General features: G+C 40.2%; 1 protein-coding gene across 10 annotated transcripts in view; it reads left to right on the forward strand.

Moving 5' to 3' along the window:
* Positions 1-21,595, forward strand: part of MAP4K3 (mitogen-activated protein kinase kinase kinase kinase 3) — an 84,516-nt gene extending 62,921 nt beyond the window's left edge. For 7 of the 10 annotated variants that reach the window (XM_055809732.1, XM_055809735.1, XM_055809736.1 and 4 more), the window contains 11 exons: positions 635-714; positions 3,356-3,416; positions 3,503-3,620; positions 6,241-6,299; positions 8,838-8,941; positions 9,724-9,895; positions 12,436-12,504; positions 12,619-12,711; positions 14,995-15,065; positions 17,576-17,631; positions 20,109-21,595. In XM_055809732.1, coding sequence (XP_055665707.1) covers positions 635-714; positions 3,356-3,416; positions 3,503-3,620; positions 6,241-6,299; positions 8,838-8,941; positions 9,724-9,895; positions 12,436-12,504; positions 12,619-12,711; positions 14,995-15,065; positions 17,576-17,631; positions 20,109-20,196 — 971 coding nt within the window. In that variant the 3' untranslated portion in view covers positions 20,197-21,595. Of the gene's footprint in view, positions 1-634; positions 715-3,355; positions 3,417-3,502; positions 3,621-6,240; positions 6,300-8,837; positions 8,942-9,723; positions 9,896-12,238; positions 12,505-12,618; positions 12,712-14,994; positions 15,066-17,575; positions 17,632-20,108 lie in introns of those variants that run through there. The other 3 variants (XM_055809734.1, XR_008748014.1, XR_008748013.1) reach the window with 3 other exon arrangements.
* Positions 21,596-21,981: the final 386 nt, after the last annotated feature.

Consider the following 21,981-nt stretch of genomic DNA (forward strand, 5'->3'; position numbering starts at 1 on the left):
AGGGATAATTGGTAACATTGCACTCATGTTGCGTGCAGTTTCACCTTTTGATGATAGGCTGTATAGACATGAGTAAGCCAGAAAATACTGAAGTTTTTTTGAAATTTAAATTGCAGAAGTCAATCTTTTGCTGTTCGCATCTTCGCAATATAAGATGTCTGTCTTGTTTGCATGCCTAAATGCAATTCAGGATATTAATTATGTTCACAAGTGAGGCACTCCCAAAGTACTGACAAAACACTCCAGTCAATACTGCTGTTGAAGTACTCCAAAAGAAGGCTATGAATATGTCACAAAAAATATGGAAATGTCTAAGTAGGATGATCTGTATGAGGAAATTATTCACATGAATTCTTGCTTGTATGTGTATCACTGCTGTTTTTTATTCCAATTGTTAGTTGCAAGAAAGACTGATCTTTCCTAATGTCTTAAAACAGCCCCATCCACAAACTTAAGCTTCCTTAGCAAGATTAATTTTCCATGCTTTCAAACACCATAACTGTTATAGGTTGGTTTGTTTCAATATGTATAACTTTTTTTGAAGTCTTTTTTTGGTAAAGAGCTGCATACTCTTACAAAAAACCACACCTTTCCTAAATCAGGATAGCTAGATTATTTTTTTTTGTGTTTGCAGATCAGTACTTGATATTTGGTGCAGAAGAAGGTATTTACACACTGAACCTCAATGAACTTCATGAAACATCAATGGAGCAGGTATATTTCTGTTTTGATGTTTTGGAAAAAAAGTAGGTCTTTGCCACTTTTTTTAGCCACTTGGATAAATGTTGTACAGTCCTTGTAGAAATTTCTTTACTACAGTTACATAAGCACTAGCAACTCTGAGAATTACCTTAAATGTTTACTACGGAGGATACCTTTCAGTCATGTTTAAGTTTTTTGTAGGCTAAACCTTGTCTAAGTAGATCTGCCTCTATCAATGTGTTGAAATTCAATTGCAGTGTATTGTCCTACACTTAAATGGTTTATTAAATAGTGTGGAATTTCCCTGATATATTTTGGATGAAAGTTTCTGTTTTCTTTAGAGCTTTGTAACAAGACAGAGTATTTGCAACAAACATGGGAAGCAGGGAAGGGAAGGAGTTCCTTCATACACAATTTCATTTTTTGGTCTTAAAAGCAGCTTTGCTGATGAGACTCAGCTTACTGAACCCAGTTAAAACTCTGTCTTTGCAAATTCTTATTAGTATTTTTTTTGAGGTAGTACTGGGGAGGGGGAAATGCCAGTTGCAGGCTTTTCTGTATGGTGTCTTCTCCAGCTCTTTTGTTAACCTCTAAGAGACTCGTTTTCTTTCCTGCCTTCTCCCTAACTTAGGGAGCTGTGCATCTGCCATCAAGATGGAGGAAATTGCAAGGACAGCCTTCACACTGTAAGCTGGAGGCACTGGTGTTTGTTCATCTTCCAGGGTCTAGACGTTGTAGATATGTCTGTGTTAAGAAGAAGGCCTAAACTAGCTTGCACTGAGCTCCGTGTAACCCATATTCATACTGGTGCTTGAGTTAGCTAGTTTAAGCTTAGCTCAGATACCTTTCTGCTGCTACACTGCAGTTGTAAAACCTAGCCTGAGAATGTCACTAATACAGTACATGTTGTAGGCCAAGTAGACAAAGGAAAGTTTTGTTTGGTGTTTGTTTTTTCTTTTGGGTTTGGTTTTTCTTTCTTCTTTTTTTTTCCGCTTGTTTTTTTTAATTGGCAGGGAAAGCAGTGCAATGTAATTCATGCTCTCATATCCATCCTTGTTTTCTTTAAGCACCATGTTCTGTAGTGCATTGCCTAGTGAGCTTTTCGGGAAGTGTTTTAATAAGCACTTGAGACAAGACGAGATGCTTGTGAAAACAGCCAGTTGTGTGGCACATGAGCGATGGTTCAAACAACCTGCAAATCTGAAATATTGCTATTCTTGTCTAATCCTCAGATCCAAACTAAGTCACAATATGCTTATGCTGCTACAGAAGGTCAATCAAACGTGTACATTAAATTTGGATACAACCAGCCTGGTAGATTATTACTACTGTAGGTTTTTCTTACAGTGTGTTTAGGTTATGAGAAGACTTCAGGAATAGATGTGCACCCTCTGTGCTAACCATTCATTCCATTGTTATTTATGATAACAGGCAATAGGGGTTTAATAACACTTCCAAGTTCTGTGTGTGACTTCATTGTTTACTCTCTAGGTCTGATACAATTCAGTATAAAAGCGAAAGTAGTATCCTTGGTTATTTTTCACTACGTTATACTTCACTAATGGACAAAGCAGAAATAACATACATTTCCAGGAGTTAGCACAGCTTCAAAATTAATCTCTCGCTCTTTGGCAGAAAAATCTTTCCATTTACAGATCTCTTCAAATTTTTCTAATAAACTAGCAGTGAGGGGGTGGTTGGTTGTTTGTGGTGATTTTTTCTTTGGATGGGGGTTTTTTAAGAGCAAAAGTAATGTCCTCCTGAGTGATCTGCCTAGACTAATAGTCTTACTTCCTGAAGTGGCAGTAGGAAATGCCCATGAGCTTGGCTGCTGGCTGTTCCCCTCAGGCTCCACTGCAGTCATTGAATCAAGGATGTTGGAGGATCCCTGTGTATTTGCTGTTTGTGTCCAGTTATGGACCTGTTGAACATGAGTATGTCTAATCCCTTGTTTACACTGTTGATATGTTCTTCCTCCATGACCTCTGGCAACAAGCTCCAGAAGTTATGTGATGGAGGGGAGAAAAACCACTTTTTTTTTTTTTTTAAAGGTTGTCTTGCTGGTTTCAGCCTCATCTTTCTAGTAATTGTGGGATTTGGCAAATAACACTTCTGTCTTGACCATTTGTTGCATTCCTTGACCGCTTAAGTAAAATGTGTAATCATATGTATATGGAGAGTCCCTTCAAGTGCCAGTTTTAATTGTTTCAAGAGATTTGAACTATCACAGGCTTTAGAATGGCTGTGGTTTGTTGAGCATGATTTGTTTACTGAAGTTTATGTTGTTAAACTTTTCACCTTTGAAGGAGAAAGTTTGGTGGCTTTTTAAATTTTTTTTAAAGATTGATTGATCTTTATAATGCAGTCTTGTGGGCTAGTTATAGTATACTTGAAGACATGAATATAAAACATGATAATTGTCTAAATGTTATTGTGTGTGTTAAATAGTGTGTGACACTAAGATTTACTCTGAATTAACTCTGGAATCCAGGTGAAAACTACTTGGCTTAAGCTAATTTCTGCTATAAAAAGCAAGTCAATGTTAATTTTGTCCTGTCATCCATGCAGATGTTAATTGACCAACTTAACGTGCTCTTGTTTTGTGCATGTTAGACTGAATGCTTTTCTTTCTTTTTTTCCTTCCCTTTATCAGCTATTTCCTCGAAGGTGTACATGGCTATATGTCATGAACAATTGCTTATTATCAATATCTGGTAAGTTACTGTGCTATCTTTGAGTGATAGTGCTGATAAACATTTGGTTTCATATTTCAAGTGTGGGTTTGTTTCCTAATTTCCAGGTAAAGCTTCTCAGCTTTATTCCCATAATCTGCCAGGACTCTTTGATTATGCAAGGCAAATGCAAAAGTTACCCGTTGCTATTCCAGCACATAAACTCCCTGACCGAATACTTCCCAGGTAAATACACATCATCAGGTATATCAGAATACTTAATTCTGGGAGTTCAGGATATGTTTGTGGAGTGCTGTTCACAGGTTGTCATGAATAACTCAGATGAGCTTTAATCAGAGGGTGGACCACTACATTTACACAAATCAAGATGTGAATACTGGAGAAATAGAAATTAGGGTTTTGGTACATCATACCTTCTTGTCATGAGGCCTTTTGTTTCTGTGCATAGCTCTTTTCAGGTATAGTCTAGTATGCTAAATCCTGGCTGTACTTGATGCTAAACAAAATCTAGGGTCAGTATTGTATCTGTGATATTTCAGACAAGTAGAAATGGTGATCTTATGTTAGTTACTCTGGGCACTATCTTTCCCACTTTTTTTTTTTTTTAATAGAATGGAATGTGTCATCTTTTACTGCAGAGGGAATGGGCTAGCTCATGGGTTATTTTGAAAGCTGGGAAGAGTAGAACTGGACTACAGATTTGGCATTCATCATTAGCTAGTCTTTTTTTACAGGCCAGTGTAGAAGGTACTTTTTGTCCCCGGATGCCTACAGCACATTGTGCATGCAATCCCTCCAACTTTATTTACTAACAAATGCATGCAAAATCCCAGAGACTGGGTACAGTGCTGGCTGCCAGATGAGCCTTAGGACCCCATTCAAGTCCAAGAGGAGGAGGCAGTGATGCTAATCTAGTTTCCAGAGAAACTTTTGAATCTTAAAGTGGGTAGTGAATCACTGCTTCTTCTCATATAATAGGCTTTCTGTTAGGAAGTTGTATTGTGGAAGACCTGGTTCTCTGCTACCTTTGGTTCTATTAACAGCCTATTAACATTTAATTATTGGATTCAGGAAGGGCTTCTTGTTCAGTCATCTGTAAACATAGTGGTGCAATACTTGTCTGAAAATTGTGTTCTTAGAGGTTAAATCTGAATTACCTAGAAGATAATCTGTGCTTTGAATTGCTGTCTTCTGTGTGCCTGCACCACTGTTCTGCACCTCTCTCTTCCAAACTAACTTTGGCTGGGTGGCTTCGGCTTGAGGACTGCATCAGCAGTGGACTGATAACTGTAATTACCATGAGGCTCATGTGAGGGAAACCTTCAGACTACATTCAGCCTGGAATGACACCTCACCTAAGTTTGCAGCGGGCTCAGAAAATTTCTTGTCCTATCATGTCATTTCCCAAGAAAAATGTAGCACAACCTGAATGTGCAAGTGCCAAGTCAGTCACTCAAAGGCAGAAGAGATTCATTTAAGTAATCTGTTTTGCTGTTTTATCCCTTGCTGTAAGGCATCAGGGTAGTAACATTTAGCCAGGTGGGAGAAGTACATTTGAAATATGTAGAAGAGCATAATTTTTTTCCTACCAGACCACAAAGTGTATTCTTCAGCAAGTTCCTGGATACCATGATGAGTGCTACATGAAGAATGTAGGTATGTTAAAAGCAAAGTTTTCAGCAGGGAAAATGCAAAGCAAAACAGAATTTGGGATAACTTGTGAGGTTCATATATACATCTGCAAAAAGCTCAATTTATGATTCTTGGTAGGCAAACATTCAGTAGCAAAAGATACTGTAGTAAGTTTCCTTTCCAGCTTCTTTCCCTTGAGTGTCCTTGAGCAGTTGCTGTCAAACCTTCCATTACTTACTCCAACCAAAATTTGTAGCCTGTCCCCAGTTTTTATGCTGCTCAGTCCTGCTGCGTTATCAGTGATTTCTGAACAGCTTCATTTGAAATGCTGTGCAGGTGTTTTCCCAATTCATAGCTTTGACTGCAGCATCTATCTATCTATCATGCCACTTATTCCCATCTTTTCTACAGCATTAAATTAGTTATTCTTACTGTCAAGGCTGCTGTGGCCATCTCCATACTGTCTGTCATCTTCTAGTCTATGCAGAAACACAGATTCCCATTACCAGCAAACAACATCATCTTCCCTGGCTTACCTAATATATTTTCAAGTAATTGTTTTCATGATTTCTCAGGGAGCGTCCCCTGCACATCAGAAAAGATCTTGCAAAGCTGTCTTCCAGTCTGCATTCAGACCTCCTTTTGGAATGCATGCTTTGTTGCCTATGAACAGTTCTGCAGAAGTTAAGCTGTTAGTTTGCAAGGACTGCGGCCCAGCAAACAATCCAGTACAACATCATTTGCCACACATCTTGGGTTCACGTGTCTTGTCTTCAAACTACATTATTCTTGGAACAAGAGTGGACTTTGTGTTGTCTGTGCAGTATCCAGCACAAGATGCATTAAGTTACAGCATTACAAAGAAGATTGATCATGGGAGTACCAGTAGACTATCCAGGCATGTGTATAAATACATAGTTAAATATCAAGAGAGAGTGGTAAATGATGCTTGAATGTATTGAGGTACCTATTCTGCTCCCTTCCTGACTTTTTTTAAACTGTTTGTAACACTGAATAACTGAGCAGCATCTCAGTGCTAACAGGGATCACCATGTATGTTCTAGGCATATCGTTTTGAGAAAAAATACACAAATAAATATATTTTTTAGGTTTGGGGGGGGGTGGGGCAAATACAATTTTCCCACCACCAACTCTCTAAGAAGCAAATTCAAATGTTTTAGCTGATCAATAATTCTGTATTTATATCTTGTAGGAAGTTTGCAGTGTCTACAAAAATTCCTGACACTAAATGGTGTCAGAAGTGTTGTGTTGGTAAGTAAAGATCTGCAGAATAAATGCCAAGAAGCAGTACAAATGGGTGGCAACGTTAAGATTACTGAGTCAGGTTTAGGAGGTAGAGACTTTTTTTCATTATGAAACTATGCATTTGCAGTTAGTGAGCTCATTCAGGTTAGTCCTTGTGTTTAAGCAGTGAAAACTTTCCAATTTAGTCTTTAAATATAAAGACAATTGCAAAGAAATGCAGAGAAGCAGAATAACATGTCCAGCTTAAACCAACCCTCAGGAAGAACCTAATCTCCATGGATGGCATGACTGAAAGAAGTTACCATCACGCTTAAGCAGCCTGGATCCTAGCACAAGTTTGTTGCCAATATTGGATGACAAAAAGCAAGGCGTATTTTCAGCTTTTTGAGGACAGTGTTGTCTCTGAAGCCTTTATAGGGTGTTCAGAGTGCCAGCTACTGAAGTGTCAAAGCTGTTCTGTTTTAAGACACGTTTTAAAAAGAGGATGGGAGCACACAGGAAGAGGGGGGGGGGGGGGGGGGGAAAAGATACAAACAGGAAAGGTGTAACTATGGATGATCTCCTGGGGTTGAGCTCTTGTCCCCGGAGATGTTTCACCTGGTGTTCTGTAATCATGTGTTTGGTGTGAGGAGTTGTATTATACGGAAGATTTTCAGAGACTCGGTAGAAAGTGAGGCACCTGTCATTTATCCTGACCAAAATCTTCCTGATATTGCTAAAAAATTTGATGGTTTTTGTCACTTCTTCGTCTAGCGTGCCTGTTAAGCTTGACTTTTTCTGGGATACAACATCTAGTGTGTTGGTAGGGTGCTAACAATATGTACTGTGTATGTCCAGGCCTTTCCCTAATTGAGGCATCTCGTCAAGCTGCGAGTGGTAACCGATGCTGAAGTTAACACCCAAAGGGGTGGAGTGACAGGGATCAGAGGAGGTACAAACGCTGGCTTTCTGCAATGAAAATTAATTTGGAAGCCCTTATGTTTTCAGTTCTCTCATTATGAAATGAGGAAGCCAGTGGGGTGCTCCTCTGTAACCTTACTGTTTCTGCACTAGCAGGCAGAGAATTTAGCAAGAGTGCCATGGGATTTGGCATTATGAGGGGGAGTCTGCTGTCTTGGCATTCAGATAGCTTAGCCTAGTAAGTCTGGAGTCCTTCTTGCATGAGAGGCAACATTGTGTTGGCAACAAGGACAGCTGCAAAAAGCAGGTCCAAGGGGAGAAATTACAGGTTCCCCTCTCCTGCCCTACTTACTACGTGCCGCCTGAGCCTCTGTTCCTGCTGGCAATGTCAATATCCCTTTGGTCTGGGGGAAGCAGTAGTACCACAGGAGGCAAAAAAGATTAGAATTTCTGGTCTTGTTTCTCCACCTTGCAGGTGTTGGTAATTGCATGTTTTGTGGTTTCTGCTGCTGAATTTGGCCTTACTAAGCATCTTGACAAGTGTTAATTTCTGCACTTTGCAGTCAGTGTCACTGATGTTGGGAACAGGGATTGATTAAATTAAGCTTTGATGTTTAAGGTATCAAGGGATTACTAGTGGATTTCTTTGGTAGCAATGTAGTGTGAGCATATTTCACTTACGTAGACAGTACTGGACTGTAGAAACTCATTATCTGAACCATGTTGTTACTTGCCTGGTGGCCCACAGTCTCTTAACTGCACTTTAAAATCTGGTCTTTAGATGTAATCGTACAAAGTGTGAAGTAACACCTGTTTGTCTTAATGGATATGCTGGCAGTGCTTAAGGAGTGAAATTTTGTCAGTACTGTAGAATAGAAATTGTGAAACTTCAGATTTCACAATTCTCAATTTTGCAACTTTATTGTTCTCTTCCAGTTTTTAATTGAGCTTTGAAAAACAATAGCAGAAGAGCCATTGAGGGGAAATAGATGATGTAACTTTAAAAAAAACCCCAACCAACTGATTTTCCTACTGATCTAGAAGTGTTCATCAGAAATACAGATCTCCTGGATTTCAGACTGACAGTGACAGTGCTTGGAAGACAGCTGAGCAGTTATCAAGTGACAGCAGTTGTTCAGTGTCTGCTGGATAACCGTGTGTCATAGAAAAAGACATTCTTTAACAGTTTCTCCGGATGATTTGGAGGTAGCCTAGATAAACCAACATGGTGGGTTTGAAGTATTGAAGATACTTCAAATGTATATGTGGTTGACAGTATTTTTTTTAGGACTATCTAAAATAGTAAATCCCACCTGTCAGTCTGAAAACACAACAATAATCTTGTATTTTCAGTTGGAGAGGTGAAATATAACACAGTACTCTTGTGAGAGTAGTTTTTATTCTGGCTTATTTGGCACCAGCTGCTGGCTGTTCGTGCCAGGTGGAAGAGCAACCCTGGCTCTAGCATGCTTAGTGTCACCATTTTCATAGCATGGATGCTGTCTTTTCAGCAGCTTCCTTATGTATAAGATTTAGGGGTGTGGGTATTTTCCAAAAGCATGTGGACTGTTATTTAGTTGGAAATTGTGTATCATTTGTATTTGCTTAGTACACTAATGTACTCTACCTCTCCTTTTTTGGCAGTGAGGAATCCCTACACGGGCCACAAGTACCTTTGTGGAGCACTACAGTCTAGCATTGTTTTGTTAGAATGGGTTGAACCAATGCAAAAATTTATGTTAATCAAGGTAATATTGCAATAAGGTGAAATACGTTCATGTTCAGTTCTATTTATCTTGTAATAACTTGTTAAGAGTAAGTATTAGCCATTTCTTGAGTTATTAGACTTTTCTCGTATTTTCAATGTAATTTAACAGAAACCAGCTGTTTAAATATATAATACATGTTAACTGACTCATAATATTCATAGAAAATTTTTTTTCATGTGATGCACTGCAGTTAAAGAACAAAGCCCTTCTCTCCATAACATTGCCTTTTAGTTGCATAGTAAAAAAACTGTGGCTGACAGACTGAGACATGGTGGAGTGGTAACATGGGTTAACAGTGGGCTTGCTCCCCTGTCAGAGAGGAAGTGGCCACTTATTCTATGCTTTGTGACACTGGAGGTGCAGACCAGCTTGTTATCTCCCCATCTGTCACCTTTGGAAGAGAGGGAGCCAGGGTGGACTCTTGTGGAGAGGCAGCTGCTATAACTTGATCAGCCTGGGAAACAAGGCTAAGAGACTCCATTGCCAGGGAGAGCTGTGATCAGTGTAGCACTCTTATCATCTGTTGCCAGCAGCACAGGACACACGATGAAAGACCTCCTATCTTATTTTAACTTAATATCAGCATGAAGACTGTCTAAGCTTCTTAACTGAGGCTTTTTGTATCTATGAAGTATCTGAAGAAGTAAACTTAATGTTACAAAAATGTGTGGCTTAAAATTTACCATACAGTTTAAATACGTGATAGTGACTCAAACTAAACTTGTTTCCCTTCTAATACCTATTTTTGTTTCTTAATCTAGCATATAGATTTTCCTGTACCTTGCCCACTGAGATTGTTTGAAATGCTGGTAGTCCCTGAGCAGGAATTCCCTTTAGTTTGCGTTGGTGTCAGTAGAGGAAGAGACTTCAACCAGGTGGTGAAGTTTGAGACTGTCAACCCAAACTCTACCTCTTCATGGTTTACAGAGACAGGTTTGTATGCTGTTGTAATGGCATTCAGAAATGTTCCTTGCTCTTCTGTTACAGCTGAAGCACTAGAAGGTTAGTTTCCTCTCAGAAAACTAATGGTTAAATCATTAAGGCTAAGTGTTCACTGTAAATTCTCCATTTAAAGGGGTATCTGGTTGTATCTGCTTGCACACACAGATTTTTCTGATGATTCTGATTGTTGAACTGATTGGGTTTCTTGAGATTGAGTATTACAGAGGACGGAGTTGTGGTTTCTTGCATTTCCATAAATCAGGCTGTACTTGACTATTACCCCCTGTGCTGTTCTGTGCTCTACGCTGACACCATGACTTCTGTTTATTTGATAGATTTTACTAGAATTGAATTCTGAGCAGTTTCTTTCAACATCTCTGTAGGTATGGTTTGGCTGTCCTGCAATAAACCAGTTGGTTAGAAACGGTGTTACCTGCTTCCTGCTGGGAGAGAGCATATTTTTATTGTTCCAATGTTTACAGAAAGTGAAAGGATTAGGACCAGTGGTAGCAGGAGGACAAGTACCTGTTCGTCACTGGTCTAGGTGCCATGAGTGAGGAGGCCACCATCTGAGCAACAGTAGAAATTCTCTTAAGAAGGAAGTGTGCTAAGAATTACTTTTTCTAGAGTTGTAGGTTCTCCCCTTAAACCTAGATACAGTAGTGAGCTGACCCTGGTTTATAGTTTGCAGGTTTAGGAGCAGTAAATAGCTTTGTCATTAGTGGGCATAGAGCCCTGGTTGATCCATGATGAATTTATACACACCCCTGTGCTGGCATTGTGTACTGTGGATTTCACCAAGAACAGCTTCCACTAGGAAGATGCCTGCTGCCTTTCTTGCTGCTGAAAAGTGCATTGGATTTTGACACAATTTAAAGCGTAGTTACAAAAAAAAAAGCGATCACTGAATGGCCAGTTAATGTGCTTGACTGCTTCAGAATCAGTGCATTTTGTTTTCAAACTTGTATGTCTATTTATATAACTGTTTGACTTCAGTAAAGTTCATAAAAGTAGCCCGCTGAAGAGAAGTTCTTTGACCCATGATGTCCTGTTGTCACTCTTCTCTCAGTATTGGCTGCGTTGGTGTGTAAATACAAGACTAGTAATCCCTTCCTGGTTCCTTTTTTTTTTTTTTTAACGTGGAAAATTTAACGTTGCATTGTGCCTTCCGAAAATACTTCTTTAGCTTCCTTGAATCATTTGTGTGCTCTCATGTTATGTCTGTGTTGTTTTCTCCTAGTTTGACTCTTAATTTAAACCCACATATTGTATTGGTTTATTCCTGGCCCCTGCTGGCAAGAGAGCACTAATGCAATGGAACAGATTAATCGGTATTTTTAAGTGAGGAGATAATGTACTACTATATGGTCACAAATAGCTTCCATTGTATAGTACTTGTCATTGTTTGACATTTTTTCTAAAGGTGTGATTAAGAAGTTTTTAAAAAATCAGCTGGCAGAGACTTACTGCAAGGCATTTCTCCCCTTGCCATCCTTCTGTTAGCTTCAGCCACTGCAATGCATGTTTCCACATCACATAATGTGGTTGGTATATCCTTCAGTCCTTCTGTTGCATGCTTTCATCATGGTTATATACATCTTTGGTTAAAATCATGCATTGGAATGGTTAAGATCATAAATCCAAGACAAACAGCAAAAAAAAAGTTGGAGGGACCGTTTCAAGGAGCACACTTCTGCCATCATCCTTGAGGAGGTTTTTTTTGCTTCTCAACAGGACCATGGATTTTCATATTTAACTGAAAGCTGCTTTTGTATTTTAGGTAACATGCTCTCATTTCTCATCTCTAACAGATCTAATGAGTTTCACTTTTCTGTATGAAAGAATGCCTACAGAATTGCTGGCAGTAATGCTGAATTAGTAAGGGCTGCTTTTTGTTTAATGTTTACAAACAAATGGACCAAAACTACACATCTCTTTTGAGTTGACATGTCCACTAACCATTTGTGGGTCAGATCCCCCTGTTTGCTGTGATGGAGACTGCTGCAGCTGTAACCCAGAAGAGAGGAAGGTAGCCCTTCTTTTAAGAGTTTGGAGAAGGAAATACTCCCCTGTTTTTGGAAAATCTGACAAGTAGCAGCAAGAACTAAGTACTAATATTAAGGTACCCAGCAAGATTTAGAAATAAAGTCAGGAAAAAAAATTGGTATGAATCAGCGTTCAGGTTTAGTGTAGACAGTCTTATATCTGCCTTTTTTGCAACAGCAACATTAAATGACGCCAACAGAGAATAAAGGGAGAGCGATACACACGTGAGTTTGCTTTTGTGACATGGCTCAGAAAAGGCTGGATTAAGTCCATACTTTAATATTACAGCTTCAGTTTTCCTGTCACAGTCAACATGTTGGATAAGTGGACATGCCTCTCTAAGAGAAGAGAAATGTCACTGGTAAGATGATTATTTTAAGTAGATAAAAACACACTAACCCATTAAATTGTCTCAATCTCTAGAACTTCCATTTCAGTTTTCATGCTGATTTATGTTATGAACTAACACTGTCATTTTTTTATAGACACTACAGAGGCAAGTGTTGTACATGTAACACAGCTGGAGAGAGATACCATATTGGTGTGTTTGGATTGTAAGTTTTAGTGTCAACTAAATACGTATGCGTATACATGCATACTGTCTGTCTTCAAATTAGGTCATATATTGAAGGTTAATTCTTGGTTGACATATCCTATTTGTTGCCTAGGCTGCATAAAAATAGTGAATCTGCAAGGCAGATTAAAATCCAGCCGCAAACTGTCATCGGAGCTCACATTTGACTTTCAGATTGAATCAATAGGTAAGTTGGGTTTCATTGTTAATACTGAATATCTGGGTAGACTAGGGAGCTGTGCAATCACCAGTCATGAAATTTAATGAGCAAGTGCTGTGCATTCAGCACCTGGGACAGTGTAGTCCTGGTTATATGTACAAACTGGAGTACAAGAGGCTGGAGAGCAGTCCTGCGGAAAGAGATCTGTGAGTTCGAGCTGTTGGCAAGCTGAGTGAGTCAGGAGTGTGCCCTGGCAGCCAAAGGGGCCAGCGGTGTGCTGCGGTGCACCAAGCCCAGCACAGCCAGCTGGGCGAGGGAGGTGACTGTCCCACCCTACACCACAGTGGTGTGGCCCCACCTCGACTGTTGGTGCAGGTTTGGGGGCCTCAGCATAAGGACGACATCAAAGCACTCCAGTGTGCCCAGAGGAGGGTTACCAGGATGGTGAAAGGTCTCAAGGGCGAGACTTCGGAGCCGGAGCAGCTGAGGTCACTTTTTTCAGCTTGGAGAAGAGGAGGCTGAGAGGTTCTCTCATCGCAGTCTGCACCTGCCTCAAGGGAGGCTGCAGAGGGGACAGTGCTGAGCTCCTCTCTCTGGTGACCACAACAGGGCACAGAATGGAATGAAGCTGCGTCAGGGGAAGTGCAGACTGGATGTTAGGGAAAGGTTCTTCACCGAGAGGGCGGTAGGTCACTGAACAGGCTCCCCACAGAAGTGGTCATGGCACCAAGCCTGACAGAGTTCAAGGAGCATTGGGGTGACACTCTTAGATGGTTTAGTTAGTCCTGCAAGGTAGTTTAGGTAGTCCTGTGTGAGGAGCTGGGAGTTGAACTCTGATCATTACGGGTTCCTTCCAACTCAAGGTATTCTGATTAACTTGTTTACAGAATTAGAAATGCTAACTGTCAAGTCTTTGGCATTTGAAGCACTAACTCACACATTACATGTTGTATGAAAAGGCTTAGTGAAAGGTTCAGCATGCTATATAACATGCTTCTCTAGGAGCAATTGGAATAGAGTAATAACCCTGGAGTCTTCCCTGATTAGGCTAAATACCTTTGCAATATGATGGAGACCTTCAGCCTCTAAAGGAATACCTTAACACAACTTACACAAACTCTGAATCACTTGTGGTTAACTCCTTCTGCATGTGTGTTCACACAGTCTATTTTTATAATGCAGCTCAAAGACCAAATTGTATGGGATGTCACACTTTACATAAATTTTCTTGTGAAGAATCTGAATGAGTTAATTTGTGAAACAGAAAGACAGAACATGTTTATTTTGATAATTCCCCCACACTGGGATTGTATCACATGCTTTTGAAAGAGGGATGAGGAAGGATGTGTACACAGATGAAAGGTAGCGTTAAAAAAGGAGGAAAGTGGAAACAAAAATAATTGGTTGGAGGGAATTTACTTTTGAGGAGAAACTTTAAAGCTTCAGGGACTTGAGACATAATCTCTCACAGAGAAGAGGGGAAAAAAACCACATTGTCATGGAAAACATGGCTTTTATGGCTCCTGGTGGTTAGAAGGTGGGGGAAGGAAGGTGTACACTTACTTGAAGCTGCTTACTGTGGGACCTCTGCACGTGCTGTAGTCCTCTCTTTGCTAGAGAATCACAGACGAGGTACCAGTGTCCTGGTCTGGTCTGATAGTGCCTCCAAAGACCTCTGCTCTCTTTTCTGCATACCTGTCCAGAGGCAGGATGCTGGATGCAGGTGGGACAGAGTCTTCCTGGGGACCTGCACACTTGCCCTCTCTTTGAGGAAGGCTTTAGACCCATTTCCTTTCACAGGGTTCAAATGCAAGTGTCTGTCACCACATTTGTGACAAGGGGAAGGGCTGGGAGGTAGGGGGCTCTGTAAAGCTTTGTGTTGCTACTGCAGAAGGACCATATTAGCCGTTAGTTGCTGGCAAAGTGAAGAATGTTGCTGCAGTACCCCGTAACTTCTCTGCTAAAATTCAATATATTTTCTGTTAGTATTGGAATGAAAATGAGGATGAGTTTCCTGTTCAGAGGAAAGGACATATTTAGGACTACACATAAGGACAATTTTAGAACTTTTTCTGGTTGGGTGGGAATGCTTTTAAACCCTGCTTATTAAACAAACATATATATAAATGCAGCTACTCTTCAGGCAGGTTAAGTGATTCCTGCAAGAGACATTTTACAGTCTGTGAAGGTGAACGTGATACAATAAAACATACGTGTACAAATTTCAAAATTGCAGTCATATGCTTTTGGCCTTAAAAGCACAAGGTGACATTATGCCTTAAAACTGATTCCAGTGTTCCCTTTTACCAGTCTGCCTACAAGACAGCGTGTTAGCATTCTGGAAGCATGGCATGCAGGGAAGGAGCTTTAGATCAAATGAGGTGAGTACTGCATTTTGCTTCATATTCTAGATTCTAATGCAAACCAAGAAGTAGATAAACGCTTAATGCTGTGGTCTGAAAAACATTAAAACACTTCAGTAACTCCTAGGGTAGACTTGAAAGCTGGAGTCATATTCTAAGCATGTTTCATATGCTGCAAACTAATTGGCAAAGCTATACAAAAGCCCCTGTCAAGTCTTAACATACAAAGCAGAAAGCAACAAGAGACCAGGCCATGATGCCATAAAAAATACCTAAGCCTAATTCTTTGTAACACTTATCTTCTTCACCTTAAATTCCTTAGAAGACCAGTGTCAGTTCCTTAGCTTATCACATGTGGTTACCAAAATTTGGGTTTTACCAGTGGTTGCGTGCTCCACTGCTGAGCTTTAGCTTTTTGTCGTGCTGTTAAATAAGTTGCCTGTTGTTTTCCAGTCTCTTCCATGTTGCCTTTTCTCAGCCAGTTTGATGTGATTATGTTTTTTTTAGACAGTTAAACCATTGTAAGTACATTCCCGACACTCCTCCTTTTCTTTCTGCAAACCGTGTGCATCTATGTGTTAGTAGTAATGCTGTACTTTGTAGGATTTTAATTAGTCTTTTCATCTGGTTCTTTGTCTCATTGGCTGAGAAATGGAGCTCGTTATGACTAGTTGTATCTGAAGGTACACATACAGTCAAACCATGCCAAGATTAGATGTTCCACATGGTTAACCACCACATTTATTTGCACAAAGCCATAGTTAACCTAATCTGTGCTGACGCTAAGTCTGCTCTTTGTGGGAAGTTGGCCCCAAAGACTAGAGAGTTGGACTACTTATTTCCAAGACTGCGAATGTTTCTTGTGGCATTTGCACATGTTTGATTCCCCAGGCATGATTGTCCTTCTCCCAAAAATTCTTAATGGTGAACTGCAGCACCCTGCTATTAGCACAGACCATGAGGAAGAGATGATGCTGCTAGGCACTTCTCCAACTCCAGCCTCCTGCTAGCAGCATACTGTGAGGCTCAGTGGATTACTCCACCCATTGGCACTTAGTAGCTCTGATCCAGTTGTTGGAGGACATGCCCCAGAGTGCTGCAGCACAAGTGGATGCTTTGTACTGTTATATAAAGCATAAGGAACACTGTCTTCTTGCTTCGTTACTGTCAAGCCACAGCCAGCACCTAAATGAAGAACAGAAGGCAGAAACTGAGCTGTTAGAAAGCAAGCCACCCAAAACTTTTCTCTGTAGAACGTGTCTAGGGTAAGCTGTCAGGCCTTTTTAAATTACTTCTCTCTCCTGGCTGTCCTACTAGCCACAGGTATTAAGAAGAAAAAAAGAAAAAAAACCCCACCACCTCATTTTTATCTATAATATGAGAAGCCAGACTCAGATCTTGACCATATTCCTTACTTTTTGGGAATTTTATACTATGTAGTATGTAGGAAGCAGTTACAAGGGACAAAAACTTAACCAATGTAACTTTGCAGCAAGTTTGTCCTTGAAAATGGTATTAGTTCAGATTCCCTAATCTGATATCATTCGGTCTAATTGGGGATGATTCGATCTGCTTGCAAAGTTCGTTCTTTCCACAGCCGTGAGCTTCCACCATGGTTTGAGTGGGAAGAATGAAACGGGGAGCTGTATGAATTCTGAAACAAGACACTCAAAATTTGGGCCAACATTGTGCAGACCTAGCCCCACAAGCGGGAAGTGATTTTTGTTAACAAAGTGGGGAAGCTTCATTGTTGTGAATCAAAATTCTTTTGCAAGTTCTCTTTGCCAGAAGTGTATTCACTACATCAGCTAATGCTACTAGGATCTGGGAAGGAGAGAAGTATCCCTTCTTTCCTCAAGAATGTGAAATGTGGCTGTATAGAAAAGGAGCTTTGTAAACAGTGCTGCCTGTTCACAGTGTGTCTTGATATCCCTTGGAGTATGCACTGGGCTTTGGGTGACTTCATTGGTTAACACGATGTTTTCTTTGATGCTTTGGTATTTATGTGATTATAAAGATGTATCACGCAAGTATAATTCACCCACACTAAAAAAAACTATTGCATTAGTCTGAAATTTCAAAATACTGTGTTTTCTTTTCACAGTGGCCTAAGTACCACAGATTATGTTTCTATTTTTAAGGTTTTCAGAATAAGACTTTACTGGATCATTACTATGATTCAGAATTTCAACAAAATGCATTTCATGTGTGATTTACCTGACCCGTTTTGGAGATCTACTCTAGAGTGAGACAGATTGCACCCTACAGCTACCTATTTCATTCACAGCTGTAAAGAAAACTGCACTGGTAGCTTGGATGCTGTGCAGTGCTGAGCCCTGCACAGGAATTCACATAATGTGGCAGGAATTATACTTTCAGATCTCATTTAAAAGTGACAGTTGCATTAAACTCTCTAGTGGATTTAAATCAGCAGCAAATAGTAACAGTCATAATTATTTTCTCTAGGTTGATTTTAAAAACACTTCTTCACTTAACATGTAAACACTTGTCTTATTTTTATTGTCTAGATCACACAGGAAATTTCTGATAATACAAGGATATTCAGGCTTCTGGGATCTGACAGGTATGGAAAGAAGTGAACATGGTATGCTCAAATAGAAGAATAATGTGTGTTCCTCCAATCTTGTAAAAGTTCTTTTTGCTCGTTCTTTGTGATTCCTTTTTTACCCATTTTACGCATTCCTTTGTGTATGTCTACCTTCCAGCCCTTCAAGTTTACTTGTCTGTCTTAAAGAAAAAAATAATAATTCCTAAAACTGGTGTTCCAGAAGTATTCAGCCAGGCTAGCAAGCTTCTATTTGGTTGCAGTCACAGTCTGCAGGAGTGTCTTCCTTCCTGTGCTGTAATTCTTCTGTTTAACTTGGTGAAATATTCACTTTCATGTGCTCTGCTGCAGTAGCTCATCAAGATCTACTTCTTGAGAATGCAAAAAATACTTAAATTCAAGTATCTCACTTTCACCCCAGAAAGGAACTCTACCAGTTGTCCTCCCAACATGACAGCTTAGGTCTTGTCCAAGAGCTCTTGGTAATTCCCAGCGTAGCTGTTGTTTGGCATCTGCTGTGCAGGACACTAACACTGTGCCTATCTGACCCATCAGATACCAGCTTGCTGAGTCAGTAATTGCTATTTTAGGAGTGTCACTGACTTCCTTAACTTTCTCTGCCCTGTAGTCGAACTCTATGCTTCTGTAACAGCCAGGAGAACAGCAGATGTTTTGTCTTCTGGAGAGTGTGTGTTGATGTGACGGTTTCCCCAGTAATGTATTCATATGAAGTGCAAAAGATAGGCTTTAATTATTCTTTTGAGAATTGCCTCTGTCTCGTGCCACTTGCAGTAAATTCACTCTTGTGGCATCTTAGAACTACCAAAAAAGCTTCATATCAGCCAAAGGCTTTCCCCCTATTCTGCTTCTCCAGGCTTGATGCATGGCTCTGTAATTACCCATAATAATAACATCAGTGAATGGTACTGTGGCTTTATCAGCTATCTACCAGCCATTTTTTCTGGCTGGGGTTTAAGGATTCTGCCTGATGTGTGATACTTGATAGCTTTTCGGTAATGGGCAGTTGTAACAGTCATCTCTGACCTGGGGTGTTTGGAGCAGAGATGGTAGTGAGGTGTGTGTAGAGCTCAGCTTTATTGTTTCATTTCTCTTAGTTGTTGAGAGACAGCACAGCTCAATTTAAAAACAAGTCTGACTTCACAATGGAGCTTGACATTGCAAATCACTGCCTTGGAAAAATTAGCATCGTCTTCCCCAAATATGGTTCCATCTATTTCTGGCTTGCATTAATAGTTTTCCAAGTCTGAGACAATGTTTAAAGACTTTGCACTGCAATAAACATTACTTCCAATCTCTTGAGATACCATTTTGCTTGCAGCTCTGTCATGTTTTGTGCTCGAGCTGTGAAATCTTTTTCTAGTAACATGTCACTTCCTAGGCAGTTCATAGGAACTGGGGTTCTGAGAAGCCAAAAGCCTTATCAGTCTGATAAGGGCTTGCATGTTGCTTTCTCCTGGTAAGCAGGGAGTGCTTTATGGCGTGAGGTCTTGTTCTTTTTGTGGAGCACGTTGAACAGAGGGTAGATTTTCTGAGCGATAGTTTTGAAGCAAGCAGCTTGTCCTTGGGTGAATGCACAATAGATGGATCTGAATTTCCCACAGTGTGCCTTCACCTCAAGGTGTTTGTGGAGGAGAATTTAATCATGAGCATCCTGGTCCATTTAGCAGTTCTTGCCTGATTAAAAAAAAATCTCAAATAGCTTGTGAAACACAGTTGTGACTGCTAGTTTCTGTCCTTTGAAGAGAAAGGTCTGATCTAGGACACCCCTTTATGGTCTTTGCAGTTGTGGTGTAGGTCCAGCTAACCCAGTCTCCTGTCCCCAGTGCTGGCCAAAAGTGGGTGGCATGAAAAGAGTAAGAGAAGATTCTGCATGTAGCAGACCTTTCCTTGAGGACTTTCTCAGCCTGCAAGTCTTTGTGTCTGGGACCTTCAGAGCTGGAGGAAGTTTCTGTGGATTTGGGTTCCCAGGGGCTCGGGGAAAGTGCTCACACAAGAGTCAGCTTTAGTCATCTGTCATGTCCAATGGCAAAGGGCAGAGTAACAATTTCCAGAACTGGAGCCTGATTCATGGGTTAACTTTGGAAAGCTCTGGGGAAGCACAAGCCCAGGCAGTAGGGGAGTGATGGACCCTCTTCAGTAGCCCCCACTGAAAGGATAAGAGGCAATAGGCATACATTGCAGCAAGGGAAATTCCAGCAGGATGAAAGGGGAAAACAGCATTGTGAGGGTGGCTGAACTCTGCAGCAGTACCCCAGAGAGGCTCTGGGAGATCCTTGGAGACCTTGCCTGGACAGGACCCTGAACTAGCTTTGAGGTTGGCCTTACTTGGAGTGGCTTCTGGACTAGAGGTGTCCAAGGAAAGAGAAATGACCACTGGTCAGGTGGATCCTGGGAAAGAACGTTTACAGTTATGTCCAGGGATGTTTTTAAACAAAGGCATTCTTGATGATGTGGCTTTTTTAATTTTCTTGTAGGGTCGTGGTGCTCGAGAGTAGGCCAACGGATAACCCAACAGCCAACAGCAATTTATATATCCTGGCAGGGCATGAGAACAGTTACTGAGAACAGCGCATGGCAGGCGGCTCACTGTGACAAGAGAACACTTCTGCTGCAGCAGCATTCGTGACTGGCTGAAATTGCACAAAAGCTGCAGTAACCCCACTTCAGTTACTTCATAATTTATTGTGGCATGAGAGGAAGGCGAGAATTGTTTGTGGTATGGACACATAAGCGTTATGGCACCACAGATGTTCTTAATTTACTGTTATGTAATCTTTGTACATAGGCAGTATTTTTCAGTGAAACTTCTTGCTGAAGACCTACACTGACTTTCTGTAGATAGCAGTCCTCCTGTTAAGTACAAGTGTCTTACCTGTACAGATGTAAAAGTCACTGAGAATGCAAAAATTAAATCGGGGTACTATTTTAAGGACTTCTCATGTGTTTATAATAAAGCGGGATGCTAGCAACAAATATAGTACATTTAACAACACTATTGTATTTTACTATATGTGATTTACTAATAAATCTTAACTTTTAGGAATTGTAACCAAGGCTATAGTCAGATTACAATCTAGTTTTAATTTTGATGCAACACACTGGTGTTCATGTTTGCACAATGTATTGATGTGATGTATACAGTCACAAAGGTAAGCTGTGACTTTGTGGATATAACTTGGGCTTCAAAGTTCCTTTTTATTTTTTGGTTTTGTTTACTTGGGTAGTTTTCTTTGAAACAAACCAGTTAAGCACCTGTGTTTTTCTATTAAAACTCTCCTATGATTACTTCTCTATGCTTGAAAACAATACTTTTGGGATGGGTGTCAGTCCCAGACTAGTGGTACCTGGCTGTAACACTGCAATAGGTGTTTGACGACTTAGTGTATACAATGATAAAAAATAGTATTACTGTTCATCTTACTAAATAGTTTCATATCACAATGAAAAGGAGCAACATTCCACATTGTGGAAATGCCTCAAACATTTTTGCGCCTTTGGGGTTTTTTTTTTTGCCTTATAACCATTTTCACCCTTTCCCTTGATTTAGGATGTTAACATGTGGCCAAAATAATTTAGTTACTACCTCATTCAGACAATACAGTGGTTACTACACATCACAGGAACTTGGTTTTGATCAGAAGTATTTTTGATTGCTCTTTTCCAATGGAGTATGTAAATGCCAAGTTTTAGTAAAATGCACGCATTTGACTCCCTTTTTTTGTATATGTTCTTTATATTTTATTGTGATAATATACACTGAAAAGAAACTAAATTTAGTGATTTATGGCCTGCATTATTGTTGTGGTTGGTAATGTTCCCAAATGTATATAATGTAAAATAAACTTTTTTAACATGTTGTTTTACAATTAGATTATCACCTGCACTAATTTTCCACGTAAGACTAAAATGGAACATACTGAGTTTTGAATTCTGCTATTAAATGTTTGTGCTAATCACAGAAGCTGGGCATTTCTGCATGTATGAATGAATGGTCAGACCACAGAAGCTCAACTCAGTTGGAGCTAGAGGGTGGATGTTAATACCCTTTTGGCCTTTAGGCAACGGATGTATGTATCTGAAATGAGTCCTTCCAAATTCCAGCTGGTTTGATTTCTTCTGCTTTTCCATCTGTTGACTGCAAAAGTGATGTGTGGTTTTTGGTTTTGTTTTTTTTTCAGCAGGGCTTTCTTTTCTGCCTGTGGGACTCAAGCTTGCTGCCAGCTGGCCCCATCTCATCTGTTCCCTTGCACTGAATCTCAGATCCACTCTGTGGGAAAGGTGGTAGTGCAAGCCCCACTGCTGGGAAGCTGAACTCTCAGAAAAGGCAAGAACTTGGCATGTGTTTCA

Source organism: Falco peregrinus, chromosome 7 (genome assembly GCF_023634155.1).
Source record: "Falco peregrinus isolate bFalPer1 chromosome 7, bFalPer1.pri, whole genome shotgun sequence".
NCBI classification, from domain to species: Eukaryota; Metazoa; Chordata; class Aves; order Falconiformes; family Falconidae; genus Falco; species Falco peregrinus.